Here is a 24,412-nt window from a genome sequence, read left to right on the forward strand (position 1 = left end):
ATTTTTATCATAGCCTCCACATATGATATCACGACATCTCAACAAGTTTCATGATTTTCGGACTTCATTTGCTTTTTATAGAATTTAAAAACACTTTGCACGCAAGTTCGCGGTCATGTTTCATGAACAAGATGTCCGAAATTCCAGGTACGTTCCTAGATACGGCCTCACATTACACTCAGTAACATGACTATCATTTTTTGAATCATTAAATTCCATTATTCGTACCACGTGCAATTCAAAATTATATTTTTTGAAAAAATTCAAGTAAATGAAATAAAGTAACTAAATATATCAAAAAGCCATAAAAATCCCCAAATTGTAACTAGGAGTTCCTGGTGCTTTTAAAGGGCTGCACAAAAAATTTGGAGGCCAAAAACAAAAAAACTTTACCGAGTGCCGGGGCATGGCACTCGGCAAAGGGGGTCTTTGCCGAGTGCCACGGATAAGGCACTCGGCAAAGAGGGTTTGGATTTTTTTAAAAAATTTCCTCTTTGTCGAGTGCCTTCACAGGGCACTCGGCAAAGACATTTAAAAAAAATTAAATCTTTGCCGAGTGCCGGGACAGGGGCACTCGGCAAAGTATTTTTCCAAAAAAAAAGACATTTTAAAAAAAAAAATCTTTGCCGAGTGCCGTGCCAGGGGCACTCAGCAAAGTATTAAAAAAATTGTCGAGTGCTAGATCTGGGACACTCGGCAAAGAATTTTTTTAAAAAAAATAAATCTTTACCGAGTGCCTCCCTGATCCGGCACTCGGCAAAGAGCCCATCTGGACTTAAGCGAATTCGGCCGACCGGCGTCAGACAGACAGCCAGAAAGCCAGCCCCCGCGCCCACGCCCGCGCCGCCCCCGTGCCTCACGCTGCGCCCACGCCGCCAGTGCCCGCGCGCTGCCCACGTGCCCTGCCCCCGGCCTGCCCGTGCGCCCGCGCTGCTCGTGCCGCCCGGCCGCCCACGCTGCCCGCGCCCTGCCCCCGGCCATGCCCTGCTCCCGGCCGCCCTAGGCCGGCCTACCCGCGCTGCCCGCGGCCTGCCCCCAGCCGCCCCAGGCCGGCCCTACCCCCTAGCCGGCCCTACCCCCGGCCGCCGGCCCTGCCCCTGCCGCGCCCATGCCCGACCCCGTTCTGACTCCAACGACCCCGACTCCGACCCCAACACCGCCCGACCCCAATGCCACCCGCCCCTACCCCCGGCGCCCGTCAGGTATGCCTTCTCTCTTTTTGTTGTCGTGGTAGTGATAGTTGTAGTAGTATTAGTTGTACTAGTAGTGCTAGTGGTAGTAGTAGTAGTAGTAGTAGAATTAATGGTAGTAGTAGTAGAAGTAGTGGTAGTAGTTGTAGCAATAGTGGTGGTAGTAGTAGTAGAACTAGTGGTAGTTGTAGTAGCATTAATGGAAGTAGTAGTAGAAGTAGTGGTACTACTTGGATATATTCTTCTGCATGGATTGATATTCAAATTACATGGCTTCTCTTGAGACATATGTGCTTGTCGGCCATCGTGCCGCTGTTTTTTGCAAGTTTTGGAAACCTCACCGTGCAGGGGAGGTTCTGCCGAATTTTTTTAAATGACAGTATTTTATTCCATTTTTGTAGAAAAGAGCCTATCGGAGTTCCCGTCGCCGTGTCGGTCTGCCTGCACCGTGCCGCCTCGCCACTGCACCGACCCACCATGGCCCCGCTAGCCTGACTCCACCGCCACCCTAGGTATAACCCCTCTTTCCGTATCATGGTCGTAGATCACATAACCTAGTTAGGCGTCTCCCGTTCGAAAGAGATACGGTTGGAGGTTTGCAGATCTTTGCATATCTATGACCGTATCTATTTTGGATTGTCCACGTTTTTTGGACAGCCCGTGGATACGTAGATGGGTTAGTTTCCATGGTCTGCTCTGGTCCGGGATAGAGTTTCGGCATCACCTCCCTGTTGTTCTCTGGATACGCACTCTTCTTTGGCAAGACGTGTATCTGGAGAACAGCGGGGAGGTGCTGCCAAAATTCTATCTCGGATAGGAGTAGAGCATGGAAACTAACCTCATCTACGCATCCGCGGGTGGGATTAGGACCTATCGTCACCTATTAGATAGTAGGAACACCATGTAGATGCAATTGATGGTTACATTACTCGCTGATACATATGTTAGAGGATGGATGATGTTAGTGGATGTACACGGGCTGGAGAAGTCAGAGTGATTACACCATGGAATGGATGAACAAGACCGATGCATTCTTGAACAGTGCATTTGGCAAGGCTGCTAAAGGACATTGCCTAGTTTTGTGTCCCTGCATCAAATGTGGAAATAGGAGGAGGGTAAACAAGGTGGAAATGGGTAAACATCTGGTGAAGAATGGATTTACACCGGACTACACCCGGTGGGTCCACCATGGTGAAGCCCATCGTATGAGAGAGGAGGTGGTGAGCCCACGGGTGGAGGCTTTTGATGCTGATGCCGAGGTACCAGACATGTTAGATGACTTTCACCAAGGACAGTTCGATGAGGGACGTGAGAAGAAGGAGATGGAGGTAGCCGCACAGGCGTTCTACGACATGATGGACTCAGCACAGAAACCCCTTCACGATCGGTCAACGGTGTCTCAACTAGATGCCATTGGATGCTTAATGGGGTTGAAGTCCGAGTTAAACTTGAGTCGACCTGGCTTCGATAAGATGTTGGCCGTGATTGGCACCCTGCTTCCGGAGGGCCACATTCTGCAAAAGAGCATGTACGAGTCACAGAAACTCCTTCGAGCACTTGAGATGCCGTATGAGCAGATACATGCTTGTCCGAAGGGGTGCGTCCTATTTAGGAAAGAACACGAGCATGCAAAGTTCTGTCCAAAGTGTAAATCCTCTAGGTACCTGGAGGTAGACTCTGATGATGGCCAGAAGAGGCAACTTACGATCCCCGTGAAAATCCTATGGTACCTTCCGTTCCTACCGAGGATCCAACGGCTATACATGACCAAGGAATCCACGAAATAGATGACATGGCACAAAAATAGCAAATGGTACAATCCTGACAAGATGGTACATACATCCGATGGTGAAGCTTGGATCCGCTTTAATGACAAACATCGTGACAAAGCAGATGAGGCTCGTAATGTATGTGTCGCGCTAGCAACAGATGGGTTCAATCCTTATGGAATGATGGCTGCCCCATACACATGTTGGCCCGTCTTCTTTATCCCCCTTAATCTCCCCCCCCCCCCCGATGTCTTCTTTCAACGACATAACGTATTCTTGTCGTTGATAATTCCTGGATACCCAGGGAGTAATATGGGTGTGTTCATGGAGCCCGTGTTTGATGAATTGGTCCATGCTTTGGACGAAGGGGTATGGACATACGACCGAGCTACAAAGACAACCTTCAAAATGCACGTTTGGTACCACTACTCCCTGCATGACTTTCCGGCGTATGGGATATTCTGCGCTAGGTGTGTTCACAGGAAGTTCCCTTGCCCAATATGCAAGGAAGGTGTGAGGTTCATTTGGTTGCAGAAGGGTGGCAAGTATTCGTCGTTCGACAGACATCGTTAATTCCTACCTCTTGACCATCCATTCAGACAAGACATCAAGAACTTTACGAAAGGTGTCAAAGTGATATCTGATGCACCCCGGATGATGACTGGTGCCGAGGTTCATGCTCAGATAGATGCTCTCGTGCCTAATGAAGAAGGTGATTTTGTGGGATATGGTGAGCAACATATGTGGACTCATATCTCGGGCATGACGAGGCTCCCCTATTTCGATGACCTTCTCCTGCTACATAGCATTGATGTAATGCACACTGAAAAGAATGTCGCCGAGGCACTTTGGGCAACACTCATGGACACTGAAAAGTCTAAGGACAACCCTAAGGCTAGAGTGGACCTGGCAACATTGTGCGATGGACCAAATCAAGAGATGCAGCCTCCTAGTCGTGGTAAGACTTGGAGAAGGCCTAAGGCCGATTTCATCTTGAAAAAGGACCAAAGGAGGGAAGTACTTGAATGGATCAAGATGCTAATGTTCCCTGATGGGTATGCAGCAAATCTAAAGAGGGGAGTGAACTTAGACACTCTGTGAGTAAACGAGGTGAAGAGTCATGACTACCACATATGGATTGAGCGGCTTCTTCCGGCGATGGTTCGAGGCTATGTCCCGGAGCATGTCTGGCAAGTGCTAGCAGAGTTGAGCTACTTATTCCGCCAGCTTTGTGCCAAGGAGCTCTCTTGGACCATCATTGATGACTTGGAAAAAGCAGCACCTGTGTTGCTTTGTAAGTTGGAGAAGATCTTTCCACCCGGCTTCTTCTTGCCGATGCAGCATTTGATTGTGCACCTCCCGTATGAGGCACGGATGGGGGGGGCCGTGCAGAACCGTTGGTGCTATCCAATCGAGAGATGGCTGAAGACTCTTTGCAAAAAATGTAGAAATAAAGCCAAAATTGAGGCTTCCATTGCAGAGGCAAACATTCTAGAGGAGGTGTCGAACTTCACAGAGAAATACTACACTGAGAAACTTCCTAGTGTTTATAATCCATCACCTCGTTGCAATGCTGGCGAAAATGAATCGAACCTCAGCCTTTTCCAAGGGCAACTCGGAAGCGCAAGTGCATCGACCACTAAGCAATTGAAAAATGAAGAGTGGTGCAGTATCATGCTATATGTGTTGACCAACCTTGTCGAGGTGCAGCCGTTCATTGGGTAAGTTCTGAACGAACTTGTTTCATTTCGCCGTATGGCCTTGTTTCTTCGTCCAACCCCCTTGTTTTTCGTTGGTACATGGAATTTCTTCGTCAATCCTGGCATGGATCAAGGCAACCTACCCCGCAAGAAAATGATACCCTTCTTTCACGGGGTGCGGGACCAGGGAGCCCCGATTTCATTTGTTGGTTCAAACAGAAAGCCCAAACTGATGCGTCTATAAGTGACGAGCTGAGACAGGTTGCAAACGGATGTGCCGTTAGGGTCAAGTCATTTACCGGTTATGACGTGAATGGATATCGTTTTCACACAGCAAGCTACGAGCAGAGTCGGCCCAATCAAAAAACCACAAACAGCGGAGTTGTTACGCCTGGCACTGATGGACTCGACTATTATGGAAGAATTAAAGAAATATATGAACTATCATTCTATGGTTCCAAACCTCTTACTCCTGTCATATTTAAATGCCACTGGTTTCATCCTGGAGTAACAAGATGGACCCCTAAGCTTGGGCTAGTCAAAATTCGATAGGATTTCGTCTATCTAGGAAAAGATGTCTACATTGTGGCTCAACAGGCCGTCCAGGTTTATTATACGTCATACGCGTGCAAAGACGCCGAGCATCTTAAGGGTTGGTCTATTGTGCACAAGGTATCGCCACACGGTAAACTACCTGTCCCAAACGATGAAGATTACAACTTCAACCCAAACACATATGATGGAGAGTTCTATCAAGAAGAGGGACTACAAGCGAGGTTTGACATAGACTTAACCGAAGAGATAGGAATGGAAGTAGACAATGAAAGGGATGATGACGAGGACGCTGGAGACGAGGTGCGAAATCTGAAGGACATACAAATGCTTGAGCGATTATGTTTAGGCAATGACAATGAAGACAACATTCCTCCTTCGGATAATGTTGATAAGTTGGACAATGTTGATAGTGATGACGAGACCTATGATCCAGCTAATCTCAATCATGAAGATTATTTCTAATACATGTAATACTATGTTTTTTGTAATTATGTTTTGTTCATTTTTGCACCTATTTCTAATTACGTCTTGTTTTTCTTTTTTGTTGTAGGTGATTGAACAAAGATGGCGGGCGACCGTCATAGGTCCGTGAACTCGATTTACCAAAGACCACGCCGGCTGCAGGAGGAGGCAGAGGGGGCAGCGGAGGGATCGGTCAGGCGGACGAGGAAGAGGACCGCCAACCGTAGGAGGGGGCCATCTGCTCCCACACCATGTGAGGAGGAGCCGGAGGAGGAGGTGGCGCCCATGGACGAGTCGGACGATGAGCTGGTTCGCTAGACGGACGAGGAGGAGGGGTCGTGTGAGGAGGAGCCGGAGGAGGAGGAGGCGGCAGGCACGGGTTCCGCTTCCTCTGACTCCTCTTCGAGTGTCTACTTGCGAGGTCCCGCGAGCCTCCCACAGGCTCCGCTTCCTCACCAACGCCTAGTGATTCGCCCCGAAGGGCAAAAGTAAGTAACTTTATATGTTATCACCACCACTTCATATGATATGATGAAAAAAACTAATAATTTTTCTTAATCACTTGTGCAGGAACTAGGTGGTTGTGTCGGGTGGTAACGCACGGCTAGTCAACGGCATCCTGGATCTTCTGTGCAGGCGACACTTCCCCGGCATTGTCACGTACGCATCGAAGATGGAGCCGGCCTACTCGTTTGACCACTACGCCGTCGCCACCAATGTGGAGTAGCCCAACAAGGCGGCGCGGGTGAAGGCAGAGCTTTGGGTAAGTCTCCCGCGCACAACATTGCTCAATATGTCGCATTCATTGGACTTTTCTTGAAATAATGAATGGATACATCGCTTTTGTATGCAGACTTATTACAGATGCGAGGAGAGATTTGAGGCCAGGGCGGAGCAGGTGACTACCAAAGCCTGTAAAAAACTCGTCACCGACATGCATCACGAGGCACGCATCCAGGCCATCGTAACCTACTTTGGGTCGAAGCTTGGAGAGAGGAAAACCAAGAAAGATGCAAGAGAGATGCAGCTGACCCAGGAGTAGTACCTTGAGGTAAATGAAGAACATCAATATTGATTCGTTTTGAGATTAAGTTGGTTTAATTTGATCTTCTTATATGTCCAATACTTGATGATGAGTAGATGATTCCCTGGTGGTGCCAAGCATATCCCGAGTGCTGGGCGATGATGGTGGAGAGGTGGCTCACGGAGGAATACCTCAAGATGCACAGGGATGCCCGGGACCGTCGTTTGCAGATGCAAGGTCCAGCACACCATCAAGGCAGCCGCAGCCTCGCCGGATACAAACAAGCATGGGTACGTGAATTCATTTATCTATTGTGACGCTCAGTTCTGCCTGATTTGTAATCATCATCCTGTCTTTCTCGCAGTCGGCGTCACATAGTGGTCAGGCTTGCTCGGACTTCAGGCATGGTGTATGGCCCACAAGGGCAAGGCGACATCCGACGTCTCCTTCAACCTGGAGGACCCACCCGAGGCATACACGAACCCGAGCGTCCACTCCCGCATTAGTGAGTACACTGAGGTGGCGAGGTCGCTCTATGAGTCAGACCACGATCCGAGCACCCAGGACTTCGATGGAGAGGCCGTCATGAGGGCGGGGCAAGGCAAGAAGCATGGGCGGTTCTGGCTTGGCGACGGCGTCATCGACACGGCCTCTACTCCCTCTCTCTCCCAGATCCGAGCACGGAGCACGAGCGAGAGCCCGGCCATTCGCACACGGCCGACCGCTGCACAGCACCGAGTCGACGCACTCGAGGTTATTCCTGTTTTACGATACATTGATATTTACACACCTTAATTAGCTTTGCATTACTGAAACATTGGAGTGGAATATTGCAGGCTCGGCTGGAACAAGAAATGAGGCAACGTTAGGAGCTGGCGGCCAAGCTAGACGCCGAGCCGACCGAGCGGCAGGCCCAGGCGCAGAGGCTGACGGACATTATGGAGTTCCTACAAGGGCTTGGGCAACGTGTGGGCTTGTCTCTACCACCTGGGCTATTGGTTCCACCTCCGCATTCACGTCCTGCAGTTGCAGCTACTCCTGTGAGTATGAAAGTTTTTTCTTTCGCTTGTGCTTTGCTTGTATGGCCTCTACCTTCCTAGATTAGCTATCTAAATAATCTTGTTTCACATACAATCTTTACTCCTTTGTGCAGTCTCCATCTGACGGTGGTTCGAATAATCCACCTCATGCACCTCCGAATGATGCAACTGGGCCTTCACCACAGTCGCAGTGGCCGAGATGAGTGCACGTTGTATTTTTTTTATTTGTTGTTCACTTGGTGATGGACTTTGATATACTTGTGATGCACTTGTGGACTTTGATGGACTTGTGGATTTATTTGGATGGACTTGAGCACTTATTATTATATATGTGATATATATTGTGATGGATGTGATATGTGCGGATGGATGTGTGGATGGATGAGATATATATGTGATGGATGAGATATATATGAGAATGATGAGATATATATGTGATGGATGAGATATATATGTGATGGATGAGATATATGATTGTATGAATTTATTTGTCATGATGGAACGTAAAAAAAATTAAAAATGGTCGTTTTGGGTCACTTTGCCGAGTGTTGCCCTCGGCAAAGGACCCCTTTGCCGAGTGCCATCGTCAGAGCAGCACTCGGCAAAGCTAGGAAAATGGGCTGATGGAAAACCATTTTTCCAGCTTTGCCGAGTGCCATGACCATAGCACTCGGCAAAGATTTTTTTTAAAAAAATTCCAACTTTGCCGAGTGTCGGCCAGAGGACACTTGGCAAAGAATATTAAAAAAAATCAAACTTTGCCGAGTGCCGGTAAGAGGGCACTCAGCAAAGATTTTTTTTAAAAAAAAATTAAACTTTGCCGAGTGCCGGCTAGAGGGCACTCGGCAAATTTTTTAAAAAAAAATTCAAACTTTGCCAAGTGCTGGCCCCAGAGGGCACTCGGCAAAGATTTTTAAAAAAATCAAACTTTGCCGAGTGCCGGCCAAAGGGCACTCGGCAAAGAATTTAAAAAAAATCAAACTTTGCCGAGTACCGGCCCAGAGGGCACTCGGCAAAAAAAAATTTTAAAAAAAATTCAAACTTTGCCGAGTGCCGGAAATAGGGCACTCGGCAAAGAATTAAAAAATTAAACTTTGCCGAGTGCCGGCCAGTGGGCACTCGGCAAAGAAATTTTAAAAAAATAAAAAAATCTTTGCCGAGTGCCTGCAGGGTTGACACTCGGCAAAGAATTTTTTTAAAAAAAATAAAAAAATCTTTGCCGAGTGCCTACAGGTTGGCACTCGGCAAAGCCACCGTCAACGGGGCCGGCGACGTGACGACCGCTTTTCTTTGCCGAGTGCCCGATAAAAGACACTCGGCAAAGAGGGCTTTACCGATCAATTTTTTGCCGTGTGTTCTTTGTCGAGTGCCACACTCGGCAAAGGTTTTGCCAAGTGTAATTTGGCCTTTGCCGAGTGCCTCAGGCACTCGGCAAAGAACCTGAGTCCAGTGGTGTCTTACTAGTATAACTAATGAAATATTCCTTCTGAAGCCTTCCTTTTAGTCCTCTCGAGACAAGAAAAAAAACATGAACCCTTAAATCAGAAGAAAAAGTATCGAGACCTCCTTATAAAAAAAATATAGAAAAATATCTCCTAAATCTACATGTATATACTAATATAAGTTATTGTTGCTTTAGCTTGCACACTGTTGTCGTAGCTAAGAATGAATAATATAGAATGCTCATCACCATCAGTTTCGTCACTTGGTGGTGATGAATGTGGGCCCTGTAACTATGGTAATCACCGCCAATTCCAATCAGCGTGATAATGAATTATTACCGCTAGGTTATCATCTCTGGTTGCAATAAGTACTGATAATGAAATATCACCATAGGCTCGTATTGCCGGTCAATGGTGATAATGATTTTTAAAATTAATGAAAAAACTCGGTGAGCCATGATGATGAGCATGTTGGCCGACCGTTGAGCCCATCGCCACTCACGCATCAGTTATAGGAGACCAGTTGGTCCGTGGGAGAAAAAAAGCATATAGGAGACCAGTTGGTCTGTCGATCCGAGCCCCTACCAGGATGCCAAATGTGGGGTGACACGCGGGTGAGTAGACCCCGCCTGCATTGAAACGGTCCATATTATGGACAGACGATGAAAATCACCACCAACTGTTTTTACAAAACCAATGGTTAAAATGGTGTTGGCGAAAAAAATTGTAGTAGTGAATGTAACGTAGGACCTAGACTCTTTTTTAATAAAATTAAAATTAAAATTTTCAAATAAGACACAATAAACACTAGGGTTTCAACATATTATATGGATAAATGGTTGCAACAACATTAGGATTACAAGTTGAAAGCTAAAATATAGGTTTATGATGTTAAAGATATGGATGGAACAAGAGCTTATTACGCTAGAAAAAAAATCCTATTTATTGTGACTAGCGGTCCCAATGAAGCCTCGACATTAATCCTCACATGCTTTTACCCGAGTACACATTCCTCCTCATGGATATCTCTATTCACTAGTTTATAGTTCTTTGGAATGGCTTCCATTGTTCTATATTGTCCATCCTTATTGGCTACAGATATTGACGAGTGTAACGACCCGGCGATACGCAAATCATGCTTGGGCGGCTACTGCCACAATTTGCGTGGACACTACGAGTGCCGGTGCCCGCCAGGAATGCACGGCAACGCTTATGAGAACGCCGGCTGCGTCAAAAACAAGGCCCCAAAAGGTGAGAGCCACTGGATCCTTCTGCTGACATTGTAAGTACATTAGTAGCTTGCAAAAATGATCATAATAGTGTATGTGTATGTACATTTTCAGGTTTAATTATTGGTTTGTCAGTTGCAAGTGGCCCAGCGCTCCTTCTGATAGTTCTGGGTATATTTTTCCTACTCCGCAAGTTTAAACAACGCAAGATGAAAGTACAGAAACAAAAGTACTTCAAGCAAAATCGTGGACAATTGTTGCAACAGCTGTTGTCCCAAAAGGCAGACATTGCAGAAAGGATGATAATACCATTGGATGAGCTTGCAAAGGCCACAAACAACTTTGACACAGCTCGTGAGATTGGTGGCGGAGGGCATGGTACTGTTTACAAAGGAATACTATCAGATTTACATGTCGTGGCCATCAAAAAGTCAAAGATTACCATGAAGAAAGAAATAGATGAGTTCATAAATGAGGTAGCAATCCTCTCACAGATCAACCATAAGAATGTGGTAAAACTCTTTGGATGTTGCCTAGAGACTAAGGTGCCATTGTTGGTGTATGAGTTTATTCCCAATGGGACCCTTTATCACCATCTTCATATTGAAGGCCAAGAAAGGTCACTTTCATGGAGCAATAGGCTGAGGATCGCAACTGAAATAGCTACTTCTCTTGCCTATCTTCACTCATCGGTGTCAATCCCAATAATCATAGAGACATCAAGTCTAGTAACATACTTCTTGATGATACAATGGCATCAAAGATATCCGACTTTGGAGCTTCAAGGTACATTCCGATAGACAACACAGGGTTGACAACAAGGATACAGGGAACATTCGGATACTTGGATCCAGAGTACTTTCAAACCGGTCGTCTTACCGAGAAAAGTGATGTTTATAGCTTTGGTGTAATTCTCGTGGAGCTACTCACCAGGAAGAAACCAACTTGTTCACATTTGTCCAATGAATATGGTGGCCTTGTTCCACATTTCCTCAATCTACTTGCCTCTAGAAACCTTGACCAGATAATGGATCCACAGGTTCTAGAGGAAGGGGGCACAGAAGTACAACAAGTTGTTATGCTTGCAGCATCCTGTATAAACATAAGAGGTGAAGAAAGACCAACGATGCGACAGGTTGAACTTACACTAGAAGGACTTCAACAAGGTTCCAACAAAAAGTACAAGAAAGATGATATGGTAACCGAGGAATTTGTGGATGGTAGCATTGGGGGATACTATCCATCATGGACTAGTGAAGGGCAGAGATTTGAGGAATCTAGTAGAAGATACAGTTTGGAGCAAGAGATGATGATGTCGACGAGGTATCCTGGATAGCATAGCTCTGTGTCGTGTGCATCAGTAGCACAAGGGATTAGTTAACTTCTCCTACTAGTATTTTTATGCATGATGATTCTACTGGATCCTCTATTTGTACCATTGCTTTTGTTTTGTTCACATGATTCAGCCATATCAGCAGTTAATAAAGATAACCATATAGCAGATCAAATCAGACTTGTAGAATCAGCTGTAGATTGAGCCACCTCTATTCAAAAAAATTCTCGTTACTGAAAATCATTTCTATATTGCCTTTTGATGTCTTCTACCGGTCACGCCTTTCCCATATGTATGCACCTCTATATATATTGTTCACTATTTTATTTATATATAATTTATTTTATCAATCCAAGAAGGAATCACCGCAGACGCCATGCGCAGCCAGGAATAAAATTAAACAGTGTGATGCCGAGGAGGGGTGCTCCGTTTGCTTGTTTAGCCAGGTGCGCCGGCCCACGGAACACTTTTGCTAAACTATTTAAATTAAAAAAAGGCAGCCGCGTGCATGCGCGTAGCTGGTGAGAAAAGATATCTTTCATTCGAACACGGTCGGTCCACGCCCGGGAACGCGCAGCTAGCGATCGCCTGGGAACGCGCAGCCACCACCGCCGGGCCTGCGGCCGCCCCAAGGCCCCTTCTTCTAGAGCCGCCAGCCATAGATGGTCGCAAAAGTGAAACCCTAACCGTGTTGCCTCCTCATCCACTGCCTTGGCCGCGGCGACGTCGCTGCTGGCCATTCCGCCCACTGCCCGCCCGCCCGTTGCCCCGCCCCCGGCCCCTTCTTTCCCCATTATCGTTGATGTGTGCTAGGGCTGTCCCGAGGAAATCCGAGGTCTTGTACGAAACTAAAAAATGAGGTCTACTAACTTGAAAAAAATAGGACTAAAATAAGATGTACGATATAATATATTATATTGCAATAAGATATGTCAAGAATGGAACCTATGTTGCAGTATCTTTACTTGAATAGCATCATTCTTTTAGTGTTCTTTGAAATGGAATCTTCAATGATATGCTCAATCAATGTTCTCCAACATTTGGGCACAGGGCGGTAGGAGACGTCGAGACTAAGAAGTTTGGGAATTGGGATCGCACTATGGCAGAGTCAGGGAGACAAAACGTCCGTGCGGCCGGACGGGAAATCATTTTCTATTGGGCTAATTGGCCATGCTATTGGGCCAGGCCAACGAACGGATCAAACAAATACGGCCTGCTTAGCTATATAGGTAATGGTACTACATACTTGGAAGCCTATCAGAATTGGAGGCCCTGCGCCGTCGCTGAGGCTGCACGCCCCCTAGAGACGGCCCTGCGTGTGCGACGCTAATCTTATCGGCGCACGCGCGCTCAATAAGATTTGGCGTGACCGCATGTTTGTCGCGGAGCAGGGGTGGGTCGCCAAGGAACACCGGGTGGTTAGGTTGCAGTAGGCTCCACTTCTGCTCGATTTCACGGTCACGCACAGAGCCTGCCACGACACGGCCAAAACTGGAATAACTGCACACAAATTATATTGTTTTACATGTGAGGATGACCTACATGTGGGTTTTTCTACGCTTCCAATCCATCGACGGATTGGGAGTATTAGGAGTCCTTTTTGTGAGCTATAATTCATGGTCGTGGCATGGGCTGTGAATAATATATGGAATAAATTATATTGTTTTACGACTTGTGCCGTAGAGTTGATAGTTGTTTGCGTGAGATGTCATAAACTAATAATGTGTAAAACAATGTGTTGTAACACTTAAGTACTAATATTCACTAATGTGATGTGAATTTGTGGTGAGTTATGTTTGCCCCCTTACGATTCATCTTGGATGAAGGTTGAATAGATGTGGTGCTAGGAAAGGTAGTACTCTGCACGACTGGGCAGGTAAAGCCGTAAAGGTTAGGCACTTAGGCTAGTACGGTCAATAGATGACAGCTTGGCTTTAACATTCCATCCGGCTAAGGAGCGGTCCTGTTAGTTAAAGTGTGTTATCCAAATTTAATTCGATGCGACCAGGTCAGATTATTTTTTGGAGCAGGTTCAGTCAGATAAGTCTGATGGTAGTCATCTTGCTAGCCCACTCGTCTCGGAGGCAGATAAAAGCGCGACCTGCCAGTGCGAGACACCATCATGCATTCGACCGGACCCACTGTATGCGCTCCACGGGAGTCCCTCCCCTCCACTACATGCAAATATCGCTATCCGAGTGACAGCCTATTAAAAAAGCGAAACATTATTTTAAATTGCTATAACTCTTAGAAGGGTTTACCTATTTTCAATTCTGATTGCACCGGTGTGTTTTACGTGGCGAGACAAACAAAAATAGACTCACTTGCATATGTTTTGAAGAATTTTATTCTAATAGCAACTTATGTATAAATATGTGGTAGAAGATTTATTAAGGAGTTGTTACCATGTAATAATAAAGTTGCTATTGCAAAAATATACTAAAGTTGTTACATAGTATGCACATCGATTGTTTTATGAAATAAAAAAATTGTTACATAGTAGTGCATAAATTGCTAACTGGGCAGGGATTATTAAGCAACCCAATGTAGGAGCCGAGAAACATGACCAGCTATCAACTCAAGGGTATTTATTAAGAGATTACCGGCCCAAAACAAGAGAATGCTTTTCTTTTTTGACAACTTAGGGCCTGTTTAGAATCCAAAAATTTTTGCGCAGTAACCGTCACGTCAAATCTTGCGGCACATGCATGGAGTACTAAATGTAGATGAAAAAAAAAACTAATTACACAGTTGGTCGAGAAATCGCGAGACGAAACTTTTAAACCTAATTAGTCCATAATTAGACACTAATTACCAAATACAAACGAAATGCTACAGTGAGCCAAAATCCAAAAATTTTTGGATCTAAACGGGGCCTTAAGTGTGCAATGGCTACCTTTTTGTGACAACTTATACATTATAGGTGTGGCAATTAATATGTAGGACTTAGGAAGGCATTTGAACCTAAAAGGATGACTCAAAATTGGAATTAAATAATATTAAAAAAAACTTGACTGAAAACTGAAACTAAAGAAACATTGAAAAAAAGAAAAAACTTGACTGAAAACTGGAAATACAAAATCATTGAAAAAAACTCGTAACTCATTTAACTAAAACTAAAAGAAACAATGAAAATAACCAAACAAGAGAATGCTTTACTTTTGTGGCAACTTACGTGTGCAATGGCTACCATTTCATGACAACTTATACATTGTAGGCAAGCCTGGGCATTCGGGTAGGTAGTTCGGGTAATGAGAAATTCGGGTAATAGAATTTGGTACCCGAAACTTGCCCCGAAAAAACACCACCCGATTTTTCAGGTACCCAATATTTCGGATTCGGGTTCGGGCAATACCCGGTGTACTCGAAATTCACAAAAACCATCAAACTGTGTAGAATTTCAGCAGCAATCCTAATCAGTAAACGCAGTTTTGTATCCAGCATATCAGAGAGAAAAATGCATAAGGGAAACTTTAATTAGCTAGCAAATACCAAAGTACCAACTACCAAACAGCATGTTCCACAATCACAAGAGACAAGAGTGGAAGACCAGGTGCGTGCACCTCCTAGTCTCCTCGTCACTCGATCTGCTGGTGCAGCGGTGCCAGCGCTTGGGACCAGTGAGTGCGTCGCCTAGCTCCGTGGGCTCCTGGGGAGGTCTCGAGGAGGAGTTGAGGGCTGGACGCCTCGACCTCGACTGCTTGGCCCGAGGCACCGCCGCACCGCCGCCATGCCGTGGTAGCCGCTAGATTTGCCGTTCGTCGCCGTCGCCGCTAGGTTTGTGTTTCTCGGTCTCGGGAAGACAGGGACTCGTGGGGTGGGGAATTGTCTGGGGCTGGGTCGCTGGGACGCTGCCGCGATGGGCTCTTCTCTCCCGTTGCCTGTTGGGCCGACTAGTAGGGTTGGGGGTTCTGTGTTTGCATTCATGTACAAATCGGGTACCACGACTTATTACCCTAATTAAATTCGGGTATCTAAAGTTACTATCCGAATTTGTAATCGGGTAATTTGGGTTCGGGTACTTCAGGTATGAGTTCAGGTAGTGGGTATCGGGTATTTTGCCCAAGGCTAATTCTAGGTGAGCCGACTGATATGCCGCTTTTAGGAAGGCAATCAGACCTAAAACGATAACTGAAAACTGAAACTAAAAAATATTTAAAAAAGACTGAAAACTGAAACTAAAAACACACTGAAAAAAACTTGACTGAAAACAGAAAATAAAAAACATTGAAAAAACTCCTAACTCATTTAACTAAAACTAAAAAAACAATGAAATAACTGAAGTAATGAACTGAAATTGACAACCACAAAAAAAAACTGAAATTGAAAAAGAAAACTAAAGTAGATAAAATGAAACTGAAATTAGTAGAAGCAGAAACTGAAATTGACAATCAAAAAATAAAACTGAAAATGACAAATAGAAACTGGAAACTAAAGTAGATAAAATAAGAAAAAAACTGATATTATCAGGCGCGAAAGTGGGCTGTTGCTACTGCATATACATAGGCCAGATCTGGCCATGATATGATCCTTGTGCACGTTCCAGGCTACACAACCAGACCCACAAGAGCTTTTTCGTTCTGCATGTGGATGCGTAGGCCTGGCCAAGCCACCTGGCCACTCGCGCGCTACGCCCCAAGCGCGACCAGTAGCGCGTTAGAGTTTGCTGTGGATCACTACCACCTTTGAGTCGTTCTCTGATCAATTCTCCCTCCCTGAACAAATCTCATGCTGCTAGGGGGTGTTCACCTAACCTAATACTTCATCCATTCCAAATTATAATTCGTTTTGACTTTTTTGGTACATCCATTTTACTATACATCTAAATATAATAATATATCTAGATACATAATAAAATAGATGAACAAAAAAATCAAAGTGACTTATAATTTGGAACGAATGGAATAGACCTATTGGTAAAATAGTGAGTTAGGCTTTCAAATTTGAACTGTAATGGTAACTACGAGAAGGTTTCTATGAACAAGTGGCAGAGGTTTGGGAGAACAAAACAAGAGGTGCTAATTCATTACAAAAATGACAATTTAAGATAAGGCGCACCCATCACTATTTAAGAGGAAAATAATTTCAGTATGCTGGAAATTTAAGATAAGTTGCACCCATCAATATTTAAGAAGAGAATAATTTCACTATGCTGGAGAACAGAGTGATGGCATACCACAACTGAAGAAGAGAATGATTGTTTTTTAACAGTAGTGTTCAGCGAAGATGAGACTAAAGAAACCATTTTCCAAATGGAACATTACAAAGAACCTGGTCCAGATGGTTTTCTAGCTGAGTTCTATCATGTGTTTTGGGATGCAATTAAATCCGATTTGTTGGATATATTCCATGATTTCTATGAAGGAAATCTATCTCTTTTTAGTCTCAAAACTTTGGGATTATAACATTACTGCCAAAAGGTTAAGATGTTATCACTAAATTTGAGTTTCAAAATCTTCACAAAAGTTTCGACAAATAGGATCAACAAGGTAGCAGATAAGATGATACATGGAAGGTGTCACAATCTTTCATGAAACAGTTTAACTATATTGAAAGAAAATAAATAGGGCCATTTTTAAGGTTGATTTCGAGAAGGCGTATGATAAAGTTAACTTGTCCTTTTTGCAATAAACCCTATGATAATTGGATGGTTTGGTGCAAAACTTTTGCAGAATAAAATTTCTTTAAAAAAAAACTCGACAAAAAGGTGTCAAGTGAGTTGGGGGACACAAGAGCATTTGAATAAAATTTCTTTTAAAAAAAAAACTCGACAAAAAGGTGTCAGTGAGTTGGGGGACACAAGAGTGTTTGTTTCTTTGATTGCAGGGGAACTATTCCAACCCACAGCGTCAACAGAATGATAACGTTGGTCATAAAACCATTAAGGACTTTTTAAGACCACTACGAAAATACTGATTAACCTCACGATCCTTTTAGTCAAGCAGTTTATATATGGATGGGGTAAAATTCACAATCAATTAGTAAGTTTCCTGACACCACCATTTGGTTTTTCGAAACTTAGGCACATCAAAATAACAAAACCAAAAAGTATTACGGAAAGAAAGAGCTAAGGACAGCAAAGAAAGGACATGCCAAGAGTACCACCATGAAATACACACAAATCGATAATGTGCTTTAAAATACTGAAGATTTCACAGAAGTAAAAAGAACGGCAAGCAAATAGTGTTTACTCTGGAAGTATCAGCATTTGATAAAGAAGTTGCTCATCTAAATCTCCATTCAGCATCACTTGATTACCAGAGACACCTACCAGTTACAAAGGCATATATAGGCTAAAAAGGCATAATAAACCACTTTATTCTGCATGCAGATCGATCATGTGTTGGTGACTCGTGTCAATCTTGGTTACACGTATGGATTTTTGTTGCATAATGGCTAGCACTTTGCAAACAACCCATACATACATATAGAAAGAAATACTAAACAATAATGATAATTCAAAATCTTCACGAGTGACTTATTCCTGCTACAATGCAACCGTCTTGGCCACACCATGAATTCCTCAGTGTAGCCCAGAATTATCATCAACAAGCACCAACACAGTTAGCAACAGCTGGAACAACGGTTTTTCATCCTCACCACCAACATTAGTATACCAAAATTATCATCAATAACTAAAGAAGCCATTTTTTTTTTTTTGTATAACTGAAAAGACTGGAACACAGCTTCTTAGAGGCACATTTCTAGAGTGGTATTTGGAGTATATAGGATGGGCTACACTCCGTATAAAGTATATTTTCGTTTTGATGAAGGCAATATTCAAGAAAACAAACAAAACATAGCATGGTTTATACAGAGGCAACAAATAAGGTGAAACAGAAATATTGATTCCCAATCCCAGGAAGCAAACACGCTACTAAATCTCACTTCTACCATTGACATTGAGACAGTTGAGTGAAATGCACCCACGGTACCAGACTTACAGTCAGATGGTGTTACACCTAATTATGGTTCTATTAGTCTGGCAGGTGATTTTTTAATGAGCTGAAATTCGCAATCTCTATATAGGAATCCTGCCTCCAAAAGCGGGCAAACCATCGTGCGACGTCGCCCGCAAACCCGTTAACCGTTGGATCGGGCGAGCAAGCGATCTCGTCCGTCCGATTGCGGATCGGTCGGGTCCCTCGCCCGCTTTATCGTTGACCCGAGCCATCACGAACCTTCGTCGCGGGCCGATTCTTTGGCCGCTCCCCTCGCCCTCGACTCCAGCACCTCCCTCCTCCTCCCAGCGCGGGTGGGGGCCCTAGTGGCCCCGGCGACCCCCCGCGCACGTCGCTCCGGCCGCCGACGCACCCACAGCGGTGCTGGCGTACGTTCTGTCCTCCGCGCCGGCGGAAGCCGCGGCCTCCGCACTGGCGCGGCGCGCAGCTATGGCCGTGGACTACCTGCACGGGCACCGCGTCGTGGGTGCGCCCTCGACGACGTGAGCGCGGTCCACCGTTGGAGCGGTGCGGGGGCGAGCCGAGCTTTTCTTCGCAGCACGTGACGCCGCTGCGGGTATCAAGCGCCCCCGCTCCTCCTTAGCGCCCGCTTGGCAGCACCACCACGCGCCGCGAGCTGCAGATAACGGCAGTCCAGGTGAAGCCACGGAAAGGGGCGTGCAGGCTGGGCGGCTGGCCATGCCCAGCGGCCCCCAAGCCGAAGGGGACGGCAGCAACGGCATCCCGTCCACCTAAATTGGCGTTCACTGCCCCGGTAGCACTCGCCAACGCTGGACTGGATGTGACATCAATAGCGCAAAGGTGGTGTTCGACGGAATGCCCATGAGGCAATGAGGTAAACAGCCATGAATCGATGCTTATCCGGGCTGTGGTTGAGACCTTCTTTTGCAGTACTGCTTCTAGCCGGTCCTCTTTGATATTCACTGTGATGCTTGTGCGTGTCTCATGAATTGTTAATTTGAAGATGTCTAAAACAAATTGATCTCGCAAAGCAGAAACATAAGCTTTGAGGATGAGCAGTCTTAAGTTATTGTTGACTTTTCATCCCTAAGACATTGTTTTAGAATTAGAATGAGATGAAAATTCATATTTGCTTCATATTTTTTGTTACCAAGCCCAGCTGTTTGTGAAATTCTTTTGCATGCACATAGCCTCTTTCCAAAATATTACAGAAATCAATAGGATTAGATATGGCAAGATGCCAACACATGTTTCCTTCAGCTATCATAGATTTTTTTTTCACTGATAAAATACATGCTTGATGACTGCTTGTCTAAAATTTGTGAATTTAAGATGGAATTCCTATTTGTTTAATATTCTTTGTTTGCAAGCCCAGCTGCTGTGAAGTTCTTTTAGATGCACAAAGCACAGATGTTCAGGAGATAGTCGTATGGTGTAGGAGCCACTACACGTAGTAGTTGTATGCCTTCAATCAGTGGGTGCTTCAATCATGATCGTGCATTAGCAATGTCTTGTAGTACTGTATGTATCCCATGTAGTAGATTGTATGGCTTCAGTCAAGGACCTATATCAGTACTTCAGTATGCTATGGAATGGATGCTTATGTTGCCTGCGACACAACCATGTCACAAGCATTCATTACCTCCTAGACAGTCTCCCCATTCTTAGGCAGTCAAGTTTAATGCATCACCCTTCGAGTACTCTAGCTCTTCATCATTAATTAAAGGTTATACAAGACATTTTTGTGCTGTGCCACTGAAAGAAACTTAGTGATGCATACTTATGCATGGCCTCAGTTTTTATGACAATATCTGTGAGATATGCTTAGTTTCAGAAAATATTGTTCTCTTATAAAACTATGATCTTACAAAAATTATTGATGCATTGCTATATTGAATTGTATCCCATAGATGGAGTTGCTACTGGGCACATTTGGAACTCAACTCATCTTTATTTGAAACCTTCTAATTTTCTAAACCAACAAGTGAAAAATAAAAAGGTAAATAAGTAATAAAAAAAGCATCTCTGGCTAGACCAGGTTATAGCTTAAGCTCCATCATCACTTTCGGTTCCACATGATATTAGCAAAGTTCCCTTCCACATGAGACAAATGTATCACGCTTATCCTATTCTCCAATCTCCATAGTTCTGATTGAGTAAACCTAAAGTATACTGCCCATAATTGAAACTCAGCATAGGCATACAGCAGCAACAACAACAGCAACAGCAACAAAGCCTTTAAGTCCCAAACAAGTTGAGGTAGACTAGAGTTGAAACCCAACAGAAGCAATCAAGGTTCAGGCACGTGAATAGCTGTCTTCCAAGCACTCCTATCTAAGGCTAAGTCTTTGGGTATATTCCATCCTTTCAAGTCTCCTTTTATTGCCTCTACCCAAGTCAACTTCGGTCTTCCTCTGCCTCTCTTCACGTTACTATCCTGACTTAGGATTCCACTACGCACCGGTGCATCTGGAGGTCTCCGTTGCACATGTCCAAACCATCTCAACTGGTGTTGGACAAGCTTTTCTTCAATTGGCGCTACTCCTAATCTCTCACGTATATCATCGTTCCGAACTCGATCCCTTCTTGTATGACCGCAAATCCAACGCAACATACGCATTTTCGCGACACTTAGCTGTTGAATATGTCGTCTTTTCGTAGGCCAACATTCTGCACCATACAACATAGCAGGTCTAATCGCCGTCCTATAAAACTTGCCTTTTAGCTTCTGTGGTAGCAAAAAAAAAACATATTCTGATTGTTTTTCCCAGTTACACACTTGCAGCGACTATTCAACAAGCAGGAACATGGAAATAGAAGACATACTTGGAACAGAAGGGTTATATAGCCATTGCATGCTGCAGTCATTATATATAGGAGTTCTAGCACCTTTGTGTATCTCCATGTGGGGCCCCGTGGTGTTCGTCGTATATACTGCAATATACACAAAATCAGATCAATGAGATGTTGACATGTCTTCTTTGGTTATCACGAGTTCTTCTGAATCGCTATACTATCTAGGCCTACCACATATTCTGAACTTCCTTTTCTCTATTCTAGTTGATATAGCCATTATCCTTTCTTGAGAATGATTTCCTCAACCAGGCTATACACAATGTGTATGGAATCCGGTCCTGTTCGCCTGCAGCGGCTGGCTGAAGTATTGCAGGCTGGTGCTGCCCGACACAGGATCATCCGCGCGGCAATGCTGCGCATGATTTCTAGTCAAGCACTAATTTCACTCACAACACAATTAGGTAGCTCAAAGCTTTTAAAGTATAATATATGGTTTTACATTAAAAAAAAGCTTATACTAAAAGAAAGAAAGACAAGAACAGCAAAAGGTGTATGCCAGGAGTAGCACAAATGGAAAATATGCGCTAAACACAACTAGTACAAATAGGGAAAAGGCCTAATGAAGAAATCCAAGTAGAGAAGTTTACACTGGGAGTTGCTTATCTAAATCCCTTTGCAGCATCAATTGATTACCAGAGTTACTTACAGTTAAAAACAAAGGTTACAAGGCTAAAAAAGGCACAACATAACCACTTTATTCTGCACGTTCATCATGTGTTCATAACTCAAGTGAAGACGGGAAAAAGGCACCTGAAACTAGAGGCAATGGTTGCAGGTTACTCATTGTACTTTTGTTTCTTATTGGATACTTTGCGCCCTACCCAGACTTTGCACAGCAAAGAAATACAAAATCGAAATTGTGTGCTTACACAGAGAGGCAGACATATCAGCTTATTGAAATCTCTATGCAGCATCAATATTACCAGAGATACTTGCAAGTTATTATAAATAAAAGACACAAGGTTAAAAAGGCATGACATAACCAAAATAAAGAGTGTTCATGGCTCATGTGAAAAGGGAAATAAATACCAGACTAGAGGAATAGTTTCAGGTTATTACTAATCTCCAGTGCTGTTATTACTAGACAGTTCAGAATCATCAGGAGTGACTCCATCCTGCTGAGATGCAACAGCTTTGCTAGCACGGATTCATACCTTCTTCTTTTTTTTTGTCAATGCGGCTCAGAATTATCATCACGAACCAGCGCCACGGTTGACAAACCATCAAACAGTGGTTTTTCATCAACACGACCAGCATTTCCTCCCATCGAGAAGAAGTCATGGCAGACAAGACTTTCTTTGAACCTGTGCCTCCAAAGATTCAGAGAATAATTCCATTCATACCGTGCCAACAAACTGCCATTGCCACCAGAGATGTGCTGCAGATGTTGGCACTCAAAGCTTGATTCCCCTCTGAGAGAAAGGACGAGCACATCTCCCTCTGGGTCCAGTACTGGCATCACAGAAAGAACATCTGCCGGAAATTTGATCCGGTTGTTCAACGACCAAGTCCAGCTCTTGTGATCCTGCAGCACCCAAAGATCAGCCGTGCCGCCATGGTTGTCGTACAATCCAAGAGCACCATTGCTCATCTCAAACAGCTCAAGAGATGCACCACCGTCGACGGGCGACAGCAAATGCTGGAAGGACTCGGCCATGGTGTCGAACACGAGCATGTTGTTGCCCTTGCCGTTGCCACCGGGCAGCCTTACCGGTTCCCAGTAGATCCTGCCGTCTGCTAGGACGGGCGGGTAAAACGATGCTATCGCCGGCATCGCCCTTGCCATATCTCCTGACGCCCACGGCGCGGGAGGCTCTCCGACGCGCCTCAGCTCGCCGGACCCGACAGTGTGCACGTGGTACACAGCGTGGCCGTCCTCGGCTCTCTTGAAGCAGCATAGCACTCGGTACGATCCAGACGGGCCGTGAGGGTAGAGCGCGGAGATGCAGGAGGCGCCGTGGAGCAGCGTGAGGGGCGCGCGCTGGCGGGTCGCCGGGTTGCAGATCTGGAGGCCGCCGTTGGCGAGGAGGATGAGGAGGCCGTCGCAGGAAGCGAGCACCTGGAGGTTGTCCTCGGCGCCGCCGGTCCCGCCCGTCGTCTGCTCGACGGGGCGCCGCTCGCCGGTGCGGTGGTCCAGGGCGTCGATCCTTCTCTCCTCGGTGGACCTGTCACCGGAGGTGACGAGCGGGAGCGAGGGCTGGCGGCGGTGGTGGGCGAGGAGGAATTTGGCGTCGGAGGTGAGGCGGCGGCGCCAGGAGCGGCAGACGGCGCGGCACCGGAGGAGGGGCTTCGCCTGCAGACGCGTCAGGATCTCACAGAAAACGAGATCCTCGGGGAGCGGGGGGGCGCCGCCGGCCAATTTTGACATGATGTAGTCGCGATTGGATCTTGGGGAGCAGGCGCGCGAACCCGCCGGATGGAGCTCGTGCTCGCGGACGGCGACGCGGAACAGCCGGGCAGACCCGACCGGCGCCGGGAGAGACGGCCGCGCAAGGAGGCAGGCGTGTCTCGAGCTCCGCGGGGTCGCGCGTGTTTTCGTGCTGGTGAGGAGAACGAAGAACAGCAAGCACGCGGTGAGGAGAAGAGATGAAGGTTTGAGAGAGAAGAGAAGAAAAATAAAGGGAAGGAAAAAAAATGGAGAAAACAAAAAAAAAGAAAAAAAAACACAGAAGAGTGTTATGGGTATTCCATTCTTTTCGACATAGCTGTTTTACTAAACAGTTTACTAAAATAGATTTAGCTCTACCGATAGAACTGTTTTTCGAGCCAAAGCTAGAAAAAAAATAATTCACTAGTGAAGTTGAGTTGTATCAAATAAGTCTTAGGCAGTCGACATAAATCTCCCTCTGGCTATTTGTGAATTTTTTGCATTTTGTCTGCTTGGATTCT

The 24,412-nt window shown here is 45.3% G+C and overlaps 1 protein-coding gene and 1 pseudogene across 7 annotated transcripts; one reads left to right on the forward strand and one right to left on the reverse strand.

The window, feature by feature from the left end:
• The first annotated feature begins 1,108 nt into the window (after positions 1-1,108).
• On the forward strand, positions 1,109-11,747 carry LOC136479597 (putative wall-associated receptor kinase-like 16; annotated as a pseudogene).
• A 6,364-nt stretch (positions 11,748-18,111) lies between these two features.
• On the reverse strand, positions 18,112-24,083 carry LOC136483632 (putative F-box protein At5g62660). Of its 7 annotated transcripts, none has more exons than XR_010765553.1 (3): positions 21,695-24,083; positions 21,494-21,601; positions 18,335-21,395 (listed from the first exon to the last, which is right to left on the reverse strand). XR_010765553.1 is itself a non-coding variant. In XM_066480746.1 (2 exons), exon 1 carries the CDS (start codon positions 23,889-23,891, stop codon positions 22,695-22,697), a length of 1,197 nt encoding a protein of 398 aa, XP_066336843.1. In that variant the 5' UTR covers positions 23,892-24,083; the 3' UTR covers positions 18,336-21,601; positions 22,678-22,694. The 7 variants fall into 7 exon arrangements, 1 of the variants encoding a protein (XP_066336843.1); XR_010765554.1 differs by having other exon boundaries at positions 18,336-21,395; positions 21,494-21,875; positions 22,678-24,083; XR_010765555.1 differs by having other exon boundaries at positions 18,337-21,395; positions 22,678-24,083.
• Between the last annotated feature and the right edge of the window lie 329 nt (positions 24,084-24,412).

This window comes from Miscanthus floridulus, chromosome 9 (assembly GCF_019320115.1).
Source record: "Miscanthus floridulus cultivar M001 chromosome 9, ASM1932011v1, whole genome shotgun sequence".
In the NCBI taxonomy this organism is placed as follows: domain Eukaryota; kingdom Viridiplantae; phylum Streptophyta; class Magnoliopsida; order Poales; family Poaceae; genus Miscanthus; species Miscanthus floridulus.

Bases quoted from the DNA above. Each gene is read 5' to 3' on its own strand.
- LOC136483632 (XM_066480746.1), bottom strand. From the start codon at position 23,891: ATGTCAAAATTGGCCGGCGGCGCCCCCCCGCTCCCCGAGGATCTCGTT.